The sequence below is a fragment of the Lissotriton helveticus genome, chromosome 7, assembly GCF_964261635.1.
Source record: "Lissotriton helveticus chromosome 7, aLisHel1.1, whole genome shotgun sequence".
Taxonomy (NCBI): Eukaryota; Metazoa; Chordata; class Amphibia; order Caudata; family Salamandridae; genus Lissotriton; species Lissotriton helveticus.
The window spans coordinates 1,963,667,207-1,963,680,972 of NC_136068.1; the positions used below are offsets into that span (position 1 = coordinate 1,963,667,207).

Sequence of the window (13,766 nt, forward strand, 5' to 3'; positions counted from 1 at the left end):
ATGGTGTGGGACATGTCCCATGACAATTCCTCTAGAACCCCTGCACCTGGCAGCTTTCCAGGCATGCTGCTGGGATGTTGGTGAATTGAAAACACTTGTAACATTCAGCAATGACCCACTTGGCTCACCTGTTTGCAGTACGACTGCTTTTGCCGGCTCTACATCAGTTGATCTTGTCTGTATGAGCTCTGTCCCACAGAATAAAATATTCTTTTTATAATCCTCGTTACTGTAGAGCTTCCGTGGAAAGGGCGTGTTGGTGTTCGGCAGGGGGGTCTTTGTGACCGGAACGCTCTCACCTTTGGGATTAAATACAGTGAAGTTCACCATCATGCATGGACAGACAGACTTACAAAGCTCCCCACTTATACTCAAGGCACATCAACAGCTGAGAGCCCCCTGTGGCATCGAATCAAGGAGCTGTGCTTTGTTTTGTCTCTAGTGGGGTTTTGTATGCTTCAGTAAATTTATCTTAGACCCTTGTTCCACAGTATGTGATGTCAGATGTTTCACTGGCTTTCAAGGCAAAGGGCATAAGACCACCCACACATATCCAAGACATAGGTAAATCTGTAAACTTCTGAGTGACTCACATCTGACCCCAGGTCAGTCCTACGACAGAGTGACCAAAAGGAAAAGATGTAGTAAGTCTGGGAGCACTGCTCGGCTAGATGGGCATGAGGTGAAGAAACATATGAGCATTTTTAGTTAACAAACTTAAATTCTTACCATAGGTATAATTAAAATTAGGCGCAGATAAATAATACAGACATCTTGATTATTCTAATTGCCTCTACCTGGGCTCTTTGGCCCATGGCATGCAGTGTCTTCAGAGCTTCCCTGACCCAACAGCCCACCTAGCGCCTGAGCTCTCCGCTCCTTCTTCTGCCTCAGCTTCCCTGAAATAACAGCATTGGCGACCTGATGGGTGTTATTCCATGGAGACACTGTATTTGCAAGCTAAGCTGCCCAGAATAAAATAATAAAAAATAATAATAATCCCACTTATAAAGCGCCAGGTTACACTGAACTCGCGTGCCCCTGCGCTGCGGAGCAGACTGCCCTCGGCAGCTAGAAAGCCCTACCCTAGGGGGGGGACTAAGCGGAGGGGAAAAGATAGGTTTTCAGTTTTTTTCGAAAAATAGCCTCCGAGCCCAGTCGGTGAGTAGAGTGTGAGTAGATCGAACAGGTAGGAGGTGCCCCTCCTATGTAGGATCCAGCGCCTTGAACAGAACTCTCTCCCTAATTGGCTACCAGTGGAGGGAAGCCAGCGCTGTCTTAGAAGAGGCTCTCCTCGGGAGCATAAGAACCAAACAAGCAGCTGCGTTTTGGATACCTCGGAGTCTCTGCACGCATTTAGCGGCAGCACCCAGGTACAGCGCGTTACCATAGTCCAGGCGTGAAGTCACCAGGACATGCACCATGGCCTTCCTGGCTGCAGTAGGCAGCACATCCAGGGTTTTCCGTAGGCTCTGCAGGACTCTAAAACAGGCACCTGTCACCTGCCTGGTGTGGTACTCAAAAGAGAGCTTGGTGTCCAGCCATACCCCAAGGTTTTTAGCCTGTTCGCAGGGCGTGGGGGTGGGTCGCAGAGTCTGTGGCCACCATGCCGATGACCATACTGTTATTGTTATTGTTAGTTGGTATTTGTTGAGCGCATTATCACCTACAGGTCTCTAAGCGCTGTCAGAGAGATCTTAACCTAGCCAAGAGAGTGGGTTATATCCAGGCGTCTGCGAACAGGACTGTTTTTAATTTTTTTCCTGAAAGGAAGGAGGTTATGTCCCTTCCGAAGGCTCTCAGGCAGGTTGTTCCAGATGGAGGGAATAAATGATGAGAATGCTCAACCGCCTTTCGTGGACAGATTAAATCTTGGACAGGCTAGAAGGCTAGCATCCATGGACCGCAGTGCCCTACTGGGGATGTATTTGGCAAGGCGGTCCTTGATGTAATTAGGAGCTCGGCCATAGAGGGATTTATGCTCAATACAGAGGCCCTTGAATTATGCTCTCTGTTTCACAGGGAGCCAATGCAGCTGTTTGAGGAGGGGCGATGCATGTGCTCGCCTAGGGGCTTTGAAAATAAGCCTTGCGGCGTCATTCATCACCACCTGGAGTCTTGACATAAGGTTCTCCGGGAGGTCGATATATAGGGCGTTGCCATAGTCAAGGCGTGCTAGTATCAGAGCGGAGACTGCGGTGCGGAGTGTGTTGAATGTAAGGATGGGGGCAAGCTTGCGCAGTTGTCTCAACAGACCTGTGCATGTACCTACCACAGCCGAGACTTGCTGGGTCATAGTAAGCTTAGCATCAATTGTAATCCCCAGACTTTTTACCACTTTAGCAGGTTTTGGATGTGTACCCAGCTCTCGCGGCCAGAAGAGCTCCTGCCAAGGGGGGGAGTCTGAGGTGACGGCCAGTACTTGCGTTTTGTCTGGGTTTATTTTCAATGAATTAGCCGACATCCAATTCACCGTGAATTTTAAGATGTTTTGAAAACGGGAATGAGCATGGGACACATTGTCTATCTGGATAATTATTTGGGTGTCGTCGGCATAGTTATAAATTTGGCAATCCAAGTGGTTTAGGGCCGCTATCAGTGGCTGGAGGTAAACGTTAAAAAGGAGTGGGGATAACGCCGAACCCTGAGGTACACCACATGAGAGTGGTCCTGAGTCAGACACAAGGTCATTCAGTTGTACTCTCTGTGAACGCTTTCCAAGGAAGGAGGTCAACCAAGCCAGAGCTGTGCCCTGGATCCCCAGCTCCAAGATCCGCGACATTAGTTGGTCATGATTGACCGTGTCAAATGCCGTGGACAGGTCTAGTAGAACCAGGGCACAAGGTTTTTTCCTATCGGCCCTGAGTCTCAGTTCATCTAGGGCCGATAACATCACCAGCTCCGTGCTATGGTGTGCCCTGAATCCTGCCTGATTCGGTTGCAGGAGATGGTTATTTTCAATATGGTCAGTCAGGAATTTTAGCACATGTTGTTCAAGCACTTTGGCAAGAAACGTTAATTGTGAAATTGGCCTGAAGTTTTAAAGATTTTTTGTGCTCGCTCCCGGTTTTTTCAAGAGTGGAATAACACGGGCTTCCTTGAAGTTGGAAGGCACCTGCCCTAAGGCAAGGGATCGTTTAAGGAGTCCGAGTACCTCATTTTCAATGCTTACAAATGCTACCTTGAAAATTTTAGGTGGGCAGGGATCCGTTGAGGACCCTGATTTCACTCTCCCGATAATATGCGTCAGGGAGTCGTGTGTTAGGGCAGGGAAGGCGATGAGTGGTTCAGAGAAGGTGATGGGCGGTAGCGTAGGTGTCAAAGTGCATGGAAACTGAGGGGTGGAATGGATATCCATAAGTAGATCTTTAACTTTTGCCAAGAAAAAAGACTGAAAGGTATTACAATCATGTAAGTGGAAACTCGGTTTTTGTTCTTTGACTTGCCTTAGCTCTTTGAGGGTATTGAAAATCTCTTTTTGTTTATTGTCGGCGGCCATGATTCTTGCCTCATAAAATTCTGATTTGCGTGACAGAATTGCCTTTTTGTAAGTTGCAAAGGCCCTACAATACTCCTGGTGGGCGCATGGATCGTACGTTTTCCACCAGGCTCTCTCGCTTTGGCGGAGGGTTTGTTTCAAGGTTCTTAGGTAGTCATTGAACCAAGGGGCCCCCTTGCCTTTATCCGAGATTCTAACCCTAAGTGTTGGGGCTACTTTAACGATGGTGAGCTGTAACCTTTCTGTCAGGGCAGTACTTTCATCATCTATGTTTCCCTGCTTAGCTATGAGCAGGGTCGACATCTGTAAGGCAGTCGTTAAGTCAGCGGCACAGATCTTGTTCGAGCTCCGTATCATTTTCCAGTCAGGGGGTAAATTAGAGGTAGCGGAGTCGGCCACTGAGTAAGAAGTGATCAGACCATGGGCATGGGCTAATGGATATAGGTCTGGCAAAGGGACGGGTGGACCAGACTAGGTCCAGGGTGTTCCCTTTGTTGTGTGTGGGCCCTTGGACTAGTTGTAGGAGCTCTAAGGCATTTAGTGCCTCCTCTAACTGTATGGCCTGGCTTTCTTTGGGAGTTGAGTCCCAATGTAGGTTAAAGTCCCCTAGCACTACCACACACTGGTACCAGGACCGTATGTCATTGACTAGTTCTGTGAACCGTTCGACAAACCTAGGTGGTGTACGTGGCGGACGGTAAACTGCCAGAATGATTAAGCAAACTGATTGAAAATGAAATTTGGCCCCAAGAACCTCTGCCACTTCAATATATTCCACACATATAGACTCTGCTTTCAGTTGGCGTTTGTATAGCAGCGCCACACCACCCCCTCTGGAGCTACCTGATCGGTTATGACAGAGTGCAGCATATTTGGGGGGGAGGGCAGTGACTAAGTCAGGTGTTGATGCGTCGTCTAACCAGGTTTCTGTAATACCTATGATATCAAGGGTGGCATCTTGAAGTAGCGAAAAGACTTCAAGATTGTGCTTTGGTAGAGAGCATGTGTTCAGGGTGGCGAGCTTGAGTTCAAAAGGGCTTTCATTCCGTATGAGTTTCATGATCTGCGTTTTGTGGGGATGGCGGTCTGAGTGGGGTCTAAAAAGTCCGAGGGACCTTAGTTTAGTAACTGCAGTGTTGGTGAGTTGGGTCGTACCTGTGTTTAACAGTCGTATGTTGTCCATGGTATACGGTGAGTGAGGGCCAGGGGTCATGGCCCCAGGTCCCGGTCGGGCGCAGACGGGCTTGCCTTAGGCGCGCCTTCGTCGCGCCCTCGGCGCGCCCGCTGCGCAAGTGCGCTGTGCACTTGTTCCAGTGTGGTTATAAGCATGAAGCTCCTCCCCCCAACACTCAGCCCTGCTGTGCAGCGGCTGCCTCTCCTGAAACACTAGGCCGTGCCCCAACAACGGAAGTGCTCAAAGCGGAAGTGTGGTGAAGGTAATGCAAGTGGTCTTGTCCTTTTTTTTAAAATTATTCAAACAATTTTTAAACGAAATCCATACAGCATTAAAACAGTGTTTTTCCCAGCGCAGCAGCGTGCTCGTGGGAACGCCTCAAGTCTCGGTGGACCTCTCTGTCCTGAGGGAGCCTTCCCTATCACAAGCACCTCGGTCTTAACACCATTCAATTTCAAGCAATTATTTGCCATCCAAAATGCCAGTTCTTGCAGACACGGCACGAAAATGAAGGCTGGTGCATCCTGAGCCTGTGTTAGGGAAACCACCAGTTGAGTGTCATCGGCATGGGACACGACCGTGACTCCAAAACCCTCTGCACCCTCAGCTAGAGGCATGATGTAGAGATTAAACAGGGTTCGGCTCAGGGTAGACCCCTGAGGCACCCCCCGTTTCAGTTTGATGACTTTGGAATAGTAGGATCCCTGCGCCACCTGGAAGCTGCGCTCAGACTAGAAGGATTCCATCCCCCTCAGAGCACTGCCGGCCACCCCCCCTTTCCTCAAACAATGCAGCAGGGTATGATGGGCAACCGTATCAAACGCGGCACTTAAATCTAAAAGATTTAAGGACGCTGTTTGTCCCGCATCCACATGTTTTCTTATGGTCTCGACTGAAAATAGCAGAGCCTATTCGGTGGAATAGAGGGCCCGAAAACCGGACTGAGTGGGGTGAAGGAGATTGTGTTTACAGATATGCGCAGTGAGTTGAGTGGTCACTACCTTCTCCACTACTTTTGTGAAGTGAGGAAGCAGGGAAATAGGACACAGATTATCCAGTTGGTCAGGGCTAATGTGTGATTTCTTAGTTAATGGGAGAACAACTGCTTCCTTCCATCTTTTAGGCATCGTACCCGCCATAAAGGACGTCTCCAAGAGATGTCTGCTGCAAGGCTCAAGAGTCACGATACTCCCTCGAAGCACCCTAGGGGAGGCGGGATCTCTAGGTGAGCCTGACTTAACACTAAGGATAGTTTTAATTAGAGTCTCTGGGGAAGGACGGTGAATGTATCAATGCATTCTAGCTCTAGAGTGTTACCTGCTTCGGCCGCCGTCCCGTGGCCTACTCGAGCAGAGACAGGAAAGGCAGAGTAGATCTTCTCCACCTTCACTGACGAAAAAAAGCAGCCACACGGTTGCATGACTCCTCTGAGCCAACCTCTGGAGCTACAGTCTTTGCTAGTGAGGATATTCCTTTATAGACCCTAAACAGTTCTTTCTCTGAGCTCTCGGCCGTCTCAATTCGTACCTGATAGTATGATGCCTTAGCCCTTCTGATGAGCGCATAATAGTTCTTCAGAATGGTTTTTACCAACTATCCATTAGGGCAGAAAATTTTTCCTCTAATGGATAAGAAGGAGGCGTGGTAGCACCACCCTTTCCAATGGCCGAACGCTGCCTCGCTGGTGCTGCCGCCGGCCAATGGCCGACGCGGCCCCGCCCGTTTTGAGGACGTGCCGCACTTCTGCAAAATCGGCGGCGCAGTGGAGGGGTTAAAACACCACTGTGTGCCCACACCTCGCTCGGGATGCTGTTTTTAGGAATTACCTTGCCCAGAGTAAACATGGGGTTTGAGGAGGTCAGAGAGGCATGGGCACACCATAAAGGTACTACTAAACAGCAGTGCTTTATTTGAGCCTATGGTTTCTGGTGCTCGGCACCAGCCCTTAATTGTCAACATCAGCACTTATGACAGTCTGCTTGAGTGGTGACACTAATTGTCTAATATAGAGATGAAAAGAACAACAGTTGTTTAATTATTCAATATGCATAAAAAATGACTCATTCCTCCTGCCCAAGCCATTCTGGCTGGAATAGTCTGAATTGTCACAATTGTAGGAGTGCGATGGATAGTAGAAGTGTTGATACTGTCCATGGCAGTGCTGGCACAAGCAGTAGGTGGTGCAAGCTGCTGTTGCCTCCTGACGAGTTCCCCAGCACTTTTTTGTTTAGAAAATGAATAACTGTAAAACACTGATGTGTTTCCCCAATGTGGAGCACTGTTTTTGGGTCCTACATTACCCAGAATGCATCTGTGGGCCAGCGGAGGCCAGACAAGGTGTGGCAGTGCCCAGAGGACACTATTAAAACATCTTGTGTTCTCGCATCACCCATCAGAGCCAGGAGGAGGCTGGGCTGGACTGGACTGAGCAGGGCTGGGCTGGGCTGGACTTGACTGAGCAGGGCCAGGCCAGGCTGGGCTGGACTGAGCAGGGCTGGGCCATGCTTGGCTGGACTGGGCTGGGCAGGGGTGGGCCGTGCTTGACTGAGCAGGGCCAGGCCATGCTTGGCTGGACTGGGCTGGGCAGGGCTGGGCCGTGCTTGACTGAGCAGGGCCAGGCCATGCTTGGCTGGACTGGGCTGGGCAGGGCTGGGCCGTGCTTGACTGAGCAGGGCCAGGCCATGCTTGGCTGGACTGGACTGAGCTGGGCTGGGCTGGGCTGGGCAGGTCTGGGCTTAACCATCCAAAATTAGAAGAGATGAAACACAGTGTGTCAGGCCAGGTCTGGGCCTGGCCTGACACACTGTGTTTCATCTCTTCTAATTTTGGATGGTTAAGCTCAGTTTTTCCGAGCGATCCAGGTGGTGGTGAAAAGGAAACCAACCAGAGGAAGCAGCAGTGCTCCTCACAGAGGTGCGTCCACCGACAAAATGTTAGAAAGGGCAGTTGGAGTGACCAGAGGTGACCTTTCTCTCAAGGGTAAAACACTTTCTATGGGCTGAGGGAAGGGTCACCCTTCTGTTGATCCCCTATTTGAGATCAATTGGCCCAGCGCCCCTACAGCGAGCCTCATGCTGGCTCTATCAATAAACCAGACAGGTCACACCCGTTACCAGGACCCTAGTGGACCCACAGTCTCAACCTCATAATTTGTAAAAGGAAGAACGTGTGTAACCCCACAAAGGAGGATTCAACTGCCAATATATATGTCAACAGGAGAGGTGCTTCACTGACTAAGGGATGGGGGTAAGGCCCATTGAAGACTATTTTATTAATAATAATAATAATAATAATAATAATAATAATAATAATAATAATAAAGGAAATTTGTAAAGCGCCTGGTTACGCCATCTCGGCGTGTCCCCGAGATTTTACAGGCCCTGTTGGCCCCTTGTTTGGAGAGACTGGCCCATATCAAGTATCAGCTTACCTCACTCATTGAACAAGCTTGCCCTACCCCTCCCACTTCGCCTCCAGCGCCTTGGTAAATATTACATTGGGGAAGATTTAGTCCACCCCAGGAGACATTCCTAGCCCATCTCCATGACTCTGGATTCTGCTGCTGCTCATCAGCCCCAGCTTTGTACGCAGCCCAACCCACATGGGTATCAAATCTATCAAGCAACTCAACTGCGCCCATTGGCCACACATTGGCTGGAGAGCCTTCAATTGAAATGATGTCCACTCCCCCAGTCTTGGCTGGTAGCGGATGTAGCACCAGGACCTATGATGAGATGACTCAGGGGAACCTAAATGTTACCGCCCAGTATCACTCCTCGATACATCAGTTACTTTAGTTCAGAGAGTGATCTTCTTTTGGATGAGCTCCTGGTCATGTATTAACAACATTTTACACCTGACCCAATATGGTTTTAGGGAACGGTTGGGTACAATGGAGCAGTGTCTGACTTGCACCTAAAAGTATACAATACACTGATGGATGGAATTCTTGAATAAATCTTAGCCACCGGTAATCTCTCGGGCCGCATCAGAATCCATCGGTATTTATCACTCTATGGTACCTCAGTTTGAACCCAGTCATATGCGAATCGGTCTTGACCCTACTCCAATAGGAACAGTCCAGCCTGAACCGCCAAGCCAGGGCCGCCATGAACCTCAACACAAGCAACCCAGGACCAGTGTTGCTCTAATAAAGGGCTCATCAGCCGGGTGTGGTTTGGTTCCGATGACACAATGTGCACTGGACCGATGTCGGGGCATAACCATCCCACTTAGGGCGACACAATAAGTATGCAAAAAAGTAATGGGTGGAATGCTTGAATTAACCTCAGCCACTGGTAATCACTCGGCCCGCATCCCAATCCATGTTTATTTGGCACACCATGCCACCTCAGTTTGGACCCACATATATGCAAATCACTCTTCACCCCGCTACAATAGGAACAGTGCAGCCTGAACTGCCAAGTGAGATAATCCCTGAACCAGGACACAAGCAACCCCGGACCAGTTTTGCACTAGTTATGGTTTCATCAGCCCTATGTGCGAGGGATGTGCCCAAACGTGGCTCCTGTGCTCAGTGTGCCCCTGAAACCAAGGTATACCTGGCAGATAAGCCCAAAGTAAGGGTGAAACCCGTCCTGGGTTGCTTCTTTTATGGTTCAGGATGGATCTGGCCTGGCAGCTTGGGCTGGACTGTTCCGATTGGAGCAGGTTCAAGGCAGATTTACAAATGACTTGGTCCAAACTGAGGCGGCATGGCGGGTGTGAAGTGAGAATTGAGATAGGGCCCGAGCGACAGCCAGTGGTTGAGACTAATGAAAGCATTCCATCCATCACCTTGTTGTTGTGTCAGTTGCCACCCTGAATGTGATAGGTTTGCCCAGACATGGGTACCGTGCCCACTGCACCACTGGAATCAAGCCAGCCCTAGCTGATGAGCCAGTGAGATGAAACCGGTCCTAGGCTGCTTGCTTCCTGGTCCAGGAAGGATCTGGCATGGACGTTGTGGCTGAATCGTTCAAATAGGAGCAGGGTCAAGGCAGGTTTGCATATGGCTGGGTCCAACAACAAAACACTGGGGGTGGAGGGTCCTAGGGGAAGTTTAACGACAAGGCCTGCTATACCCCCTACCTAACATGTACACCAACAAAAAATAGCAGTGGCTCACAGGTCTAACTAAATTATGCTGTAAGCCCAGAGGGACGACCGGTGTACCGACGGATAGAGCGGTGCACCCAGTACCTGAGCTGGTGCCAGGTGAGGTGGGGCTGTTTCCTTCTGCCTAATAGGAGGATGAAAACATATTACACTTCTCAGGTGATATAATTTCTTTTATATATATATATATATATATTCACTGAAAAAACCATAGGTTAGAGACCATATATAGTTAGCTGGACATTTTATTGACATAAAACCAATGAAATTCCATATATAGTTAGTTGCACTAACTATATATCGCGCACCCGCAATCCACTGCTGATGATGTCACATATTACATCATTCATGACATGGTCAGTGACATCACTGATGACATCACTGATGACATCTCAAATGACATCACTGATGACATCACTGATGACATCTCAAATGACATCACTGATGACATCATCTAGTGTCTGTGTGTTTTTGTAAAGTTTAAATATGTTTTACATATTGAAGAATGAGTGGATGTATGGAAGACTGAGTGTGTGTGTGGCTGGCTGGGAGGTGTGTGACTCTGTGCATATCAATGTGTACTTGTATCAGTGATTGTATAAGAGAGTAAGTATGTGTTAGTATATGTGTGAAAAAGTATGGTGTTCTGTGTTTAACTGTATAGATGAGGAAATCGAAGTGTGATTGATTCTTCACAGGACTGACTAGGTGTATGAGTGCATATGATAGTGTTGTAATAATGAGTGACTGTATGTATGAGTGATTGTATGGGTGAATGAGTGAATGTGTGTGTAGACGTAGGAATCAGTGAGTGCGTATGTAGTAACTGGTATTGGTGTGTCATGATGTCATCAGGGATGTCATTTGAGATGTCATCAGTGATGTCATTTGAGATGTCATCAGTGATGTCATCAGTGATGTCACTGAAGTATGGTGTTCTGTGTTTAACTGTATAGATGAGGAAATGGAAGTGTGATTGATTCTTTACAGGACTGACTAGGTGTGTGAGTAACTCCATGGATGAGTGGCAGTGTGTGAGTGTCTGCATAGGTGTATGAGTGCATATGATAGTGTTGTAATAATGAGTGACTGTATGTATGAGTAATTGTATGGGTGAATGAGTGAATGTGTGTGTAGACGTAGGAATCAGTGAGTGCGTATGTAGTAACTGGTATTGGTGTGTCATGCTGTCATCAGTGATGTCATTTGAGATGTCATCAGTGATGTCATCAGTGATGTCATTTGAGATGTCATCAGTGATGTCATCAGTGATGTCACTGACCATGTCATGAATGATGTAATATGTGACATCATCAGCAGTGGATTGCGGGTGCGCGATATATAGTTAGTGCAACTAACTATATATGGAATTTCATTGGTTTTATGTCAATAAAATGTCCAGCTAACTATATATGGTCTCTAACCTATGGTTTTTTCAGTGAATTTTCAAGGTTTTGTAAATGCAAATTCCTAACTATATATGGTCTATAACCTATGGTTTTTTCAGTGAATTTCATTGGTTTTTTAAAAGCTAATATCTATAGCTGTAAAATATATTCTTTATTACGTGACGTATCACGTAGCCACGTGAGACCCCTCATGACGCGTCGCATAACCGTGACGTATCGGCTCTGCAGCGCAAACAAAACCCGTAACGTAAGCGTGCCGGAGCACGCTTACAGATATATATATTTTTTTTAACCTTAATTAGACAAAATCCACACGTGCACATATCTTGAGGCCTTGCAAAGGCACATCAAACAAACAGTCCCTACAATTCTGCCAAGTTTGCTGGAAATCTATTCCCTTCATTTTTTTTTTACTGTTTCTCTTGGTTTTCCCCTTGTTACGCTTACCGGGACGCTACCCGGTACGTGAACCGGACGAACCAAAAACACAAGATGGCGGACTCCCGTTACGCTGCCGGTTAGCTGCCCGGTTCGCGTACCGGGAAGCGCCTCTACCGCGAAAAATCGCGGGGGACTTTAATATCCCCCTCTTCAATCCTAGGGGGTCAGGAGGGGTCTACCTTGCCCCCTTTCCTTCATTTCCCCCTTCTTTTTTCACCACATCTTGTCTCCCGAACCTACAGAGAGACAAGATGGCGGCCACTCCGGACTGTTTAGAATGTTGACAGACACAGGAGAGCCAATCAGCTTCGCTTCGCGAAGTTCCGTTACGCGTCAGGTACGCGAACCGGGGCGCTAACCGGAGCGCTGTCACAGATATATATATTTTTTTAAACGTTAATTTCTCAAAATCCACTGGAGCACATATATTGAGACATAGCAAAGGCACGTCGGGCAAACCATATCTACAATTTTGCCAAGTTTCATGTAAATCTATTCAGCCGTTCGAGCTAAAAGTGAGTCCAACCGCCCTACGGAAAAATGAATGTGAAAAACGCGTTTTGGGACCCCCCTTTTTCTCGGCCCCCCCTTGACGAAACCCCCCCACATTTTCAGGGGCTGCTCAGAAACAAAATGTGCCATTTTCCTGAACATTTCAGCCAATTCCGTCCACAAACGCCAAAGTTATTAGACATAGAATTTTCAGAAATCCCATAGAGAAAAAATCCTAACTATATATACCCACTGGCTATCGCCAGTAGGTAATATACATATATAAACATATATAATCTGCATATCTATATAAATATAAATGCATGCATACATATACATATATGCATACATATGCATGTTATTTACATGAAAGTTTTAAAAACACTAATAAAAGCAAAGCTAAAAAGCCACCTCATTACAAACAGAATGGCTTTAACTTAAACGAGGGCGAGATCTATTGCATTTTCAATGCTTGTTTACTTTGGTTCTATCAAGAAGGCATTCAGATGTGTCACACATTTGCCATAAATTCTGAATGTTAGCACTCTAGTTGCTCATTAGATCACTGTAGTAAAGCTAGTGCTCACCAGGGAAGTCTGCTGCTAATCATGGTTTGCAGCCATTTTCCCGCATTTTTTATCCCGCAGACTTTCATTCCGCATACCATTATCCCGCAAGGTCATTGACCTCGCATACCATTATCCCGCATTTTTTCAAAACGCATGTGCATTTATCGCGCATGCCTTTACAAAGAATTACGTTTTAAAGGCATGTATGGTAAATGCATTTGCGTTGTGAAAACCACGATGACGAGAGAGGTAAGTGGGTTTGTGTTAATTTTTTCGTGGGTTAGTGATTGTGTAGTGTAGTGTTGTGTTAGTGTAGTGTAGAGTTGTGGTGGTTGTTTAGTGTAGGGTCATGCTGGGGGTAGTGTTTTAGGGTTTAGGGTTGTGTTGTAGTGTTTGCGTAGTGTAGGGTCATGCTGGGGCTAGTGTTTTAGGGTTTAGGGTAGTGTTGTAGTGTTTGCGTAGTGTAGGGTCATGCTGGGGGTAGTGTTTTAGGGTGTAGGGTAGTGTTGTAGTGTTTGCGTAGTGTAGGGTCATGCTGGGGGTAGTGTTTTAGGGTTTTGGGTAGTGTTGTAGTGTTTGCGTAGTGTAGGGTCATGCTGGGGGTAGTGTTTTAGGGTTTAGGGTAGTGTTGTAGTGTTTGCGTAGTGTAGGGTCATGCTGGGTGTAGTGTTTTAGGGTTTAGGGTAGTGTTGTAGTGTTTGCGTAGTGTAGGGTCATGCTGGGGCTAGTGTTTTAGGGTTTAGGGTAGTCTTGTAGTGTTTGCGTAGTGTAGGGTCATGCTGGGGGTAGTGTTTTAGGGTGTAGGGTAGTGTTGTAGTGTTTGCGTAGTGTAGGGTCATGCTGGGGGTAGTGTTTTAGGGTTTTGGGTAGTGTTGTAGTGTTTGCGTAGTGTAGGGTCATGCTGGGGGTAGTGTTTTAGGGTTTAGGGTAGTGTTGTAGAGTTTGCGTAGTGTAGGGTCATGCTGGGTGTAGTGTTTTAGGGTTTAGGGTAGTGTTGTAGTGTTTGCGTAGTGTAGGGTCATGCTGGGGGTAGTGTTTTAGGGTTTAGGGTAGTGTTGTAGTGT

General features: G+C 47.4%; 1 protein-coding gene across 1 annotated transcript in view; it reads right to left on the minus strand.

Annotated features, from left to right (window-relative positions):
- The window catches only part of LOC144770020 (putative cation-transporting ATPase 13A5), a 235,626-nt gene extending 235,296 nt beyond the window's left edge, over window positions 1-330 (minus strand). The window contains exon 1 of the mRNA XM_078654213.1: window positions 129-330. Within this exon, the coding sequence (XP_078510339.1) occupies window positions 129-330 (202 nt within the window). The remainder of the gene's footprint in view (window positions 1-128) is intronic.
- Between the last annotated feature and the right edge of the window lie 13,436 nt (window positions 331-13,766).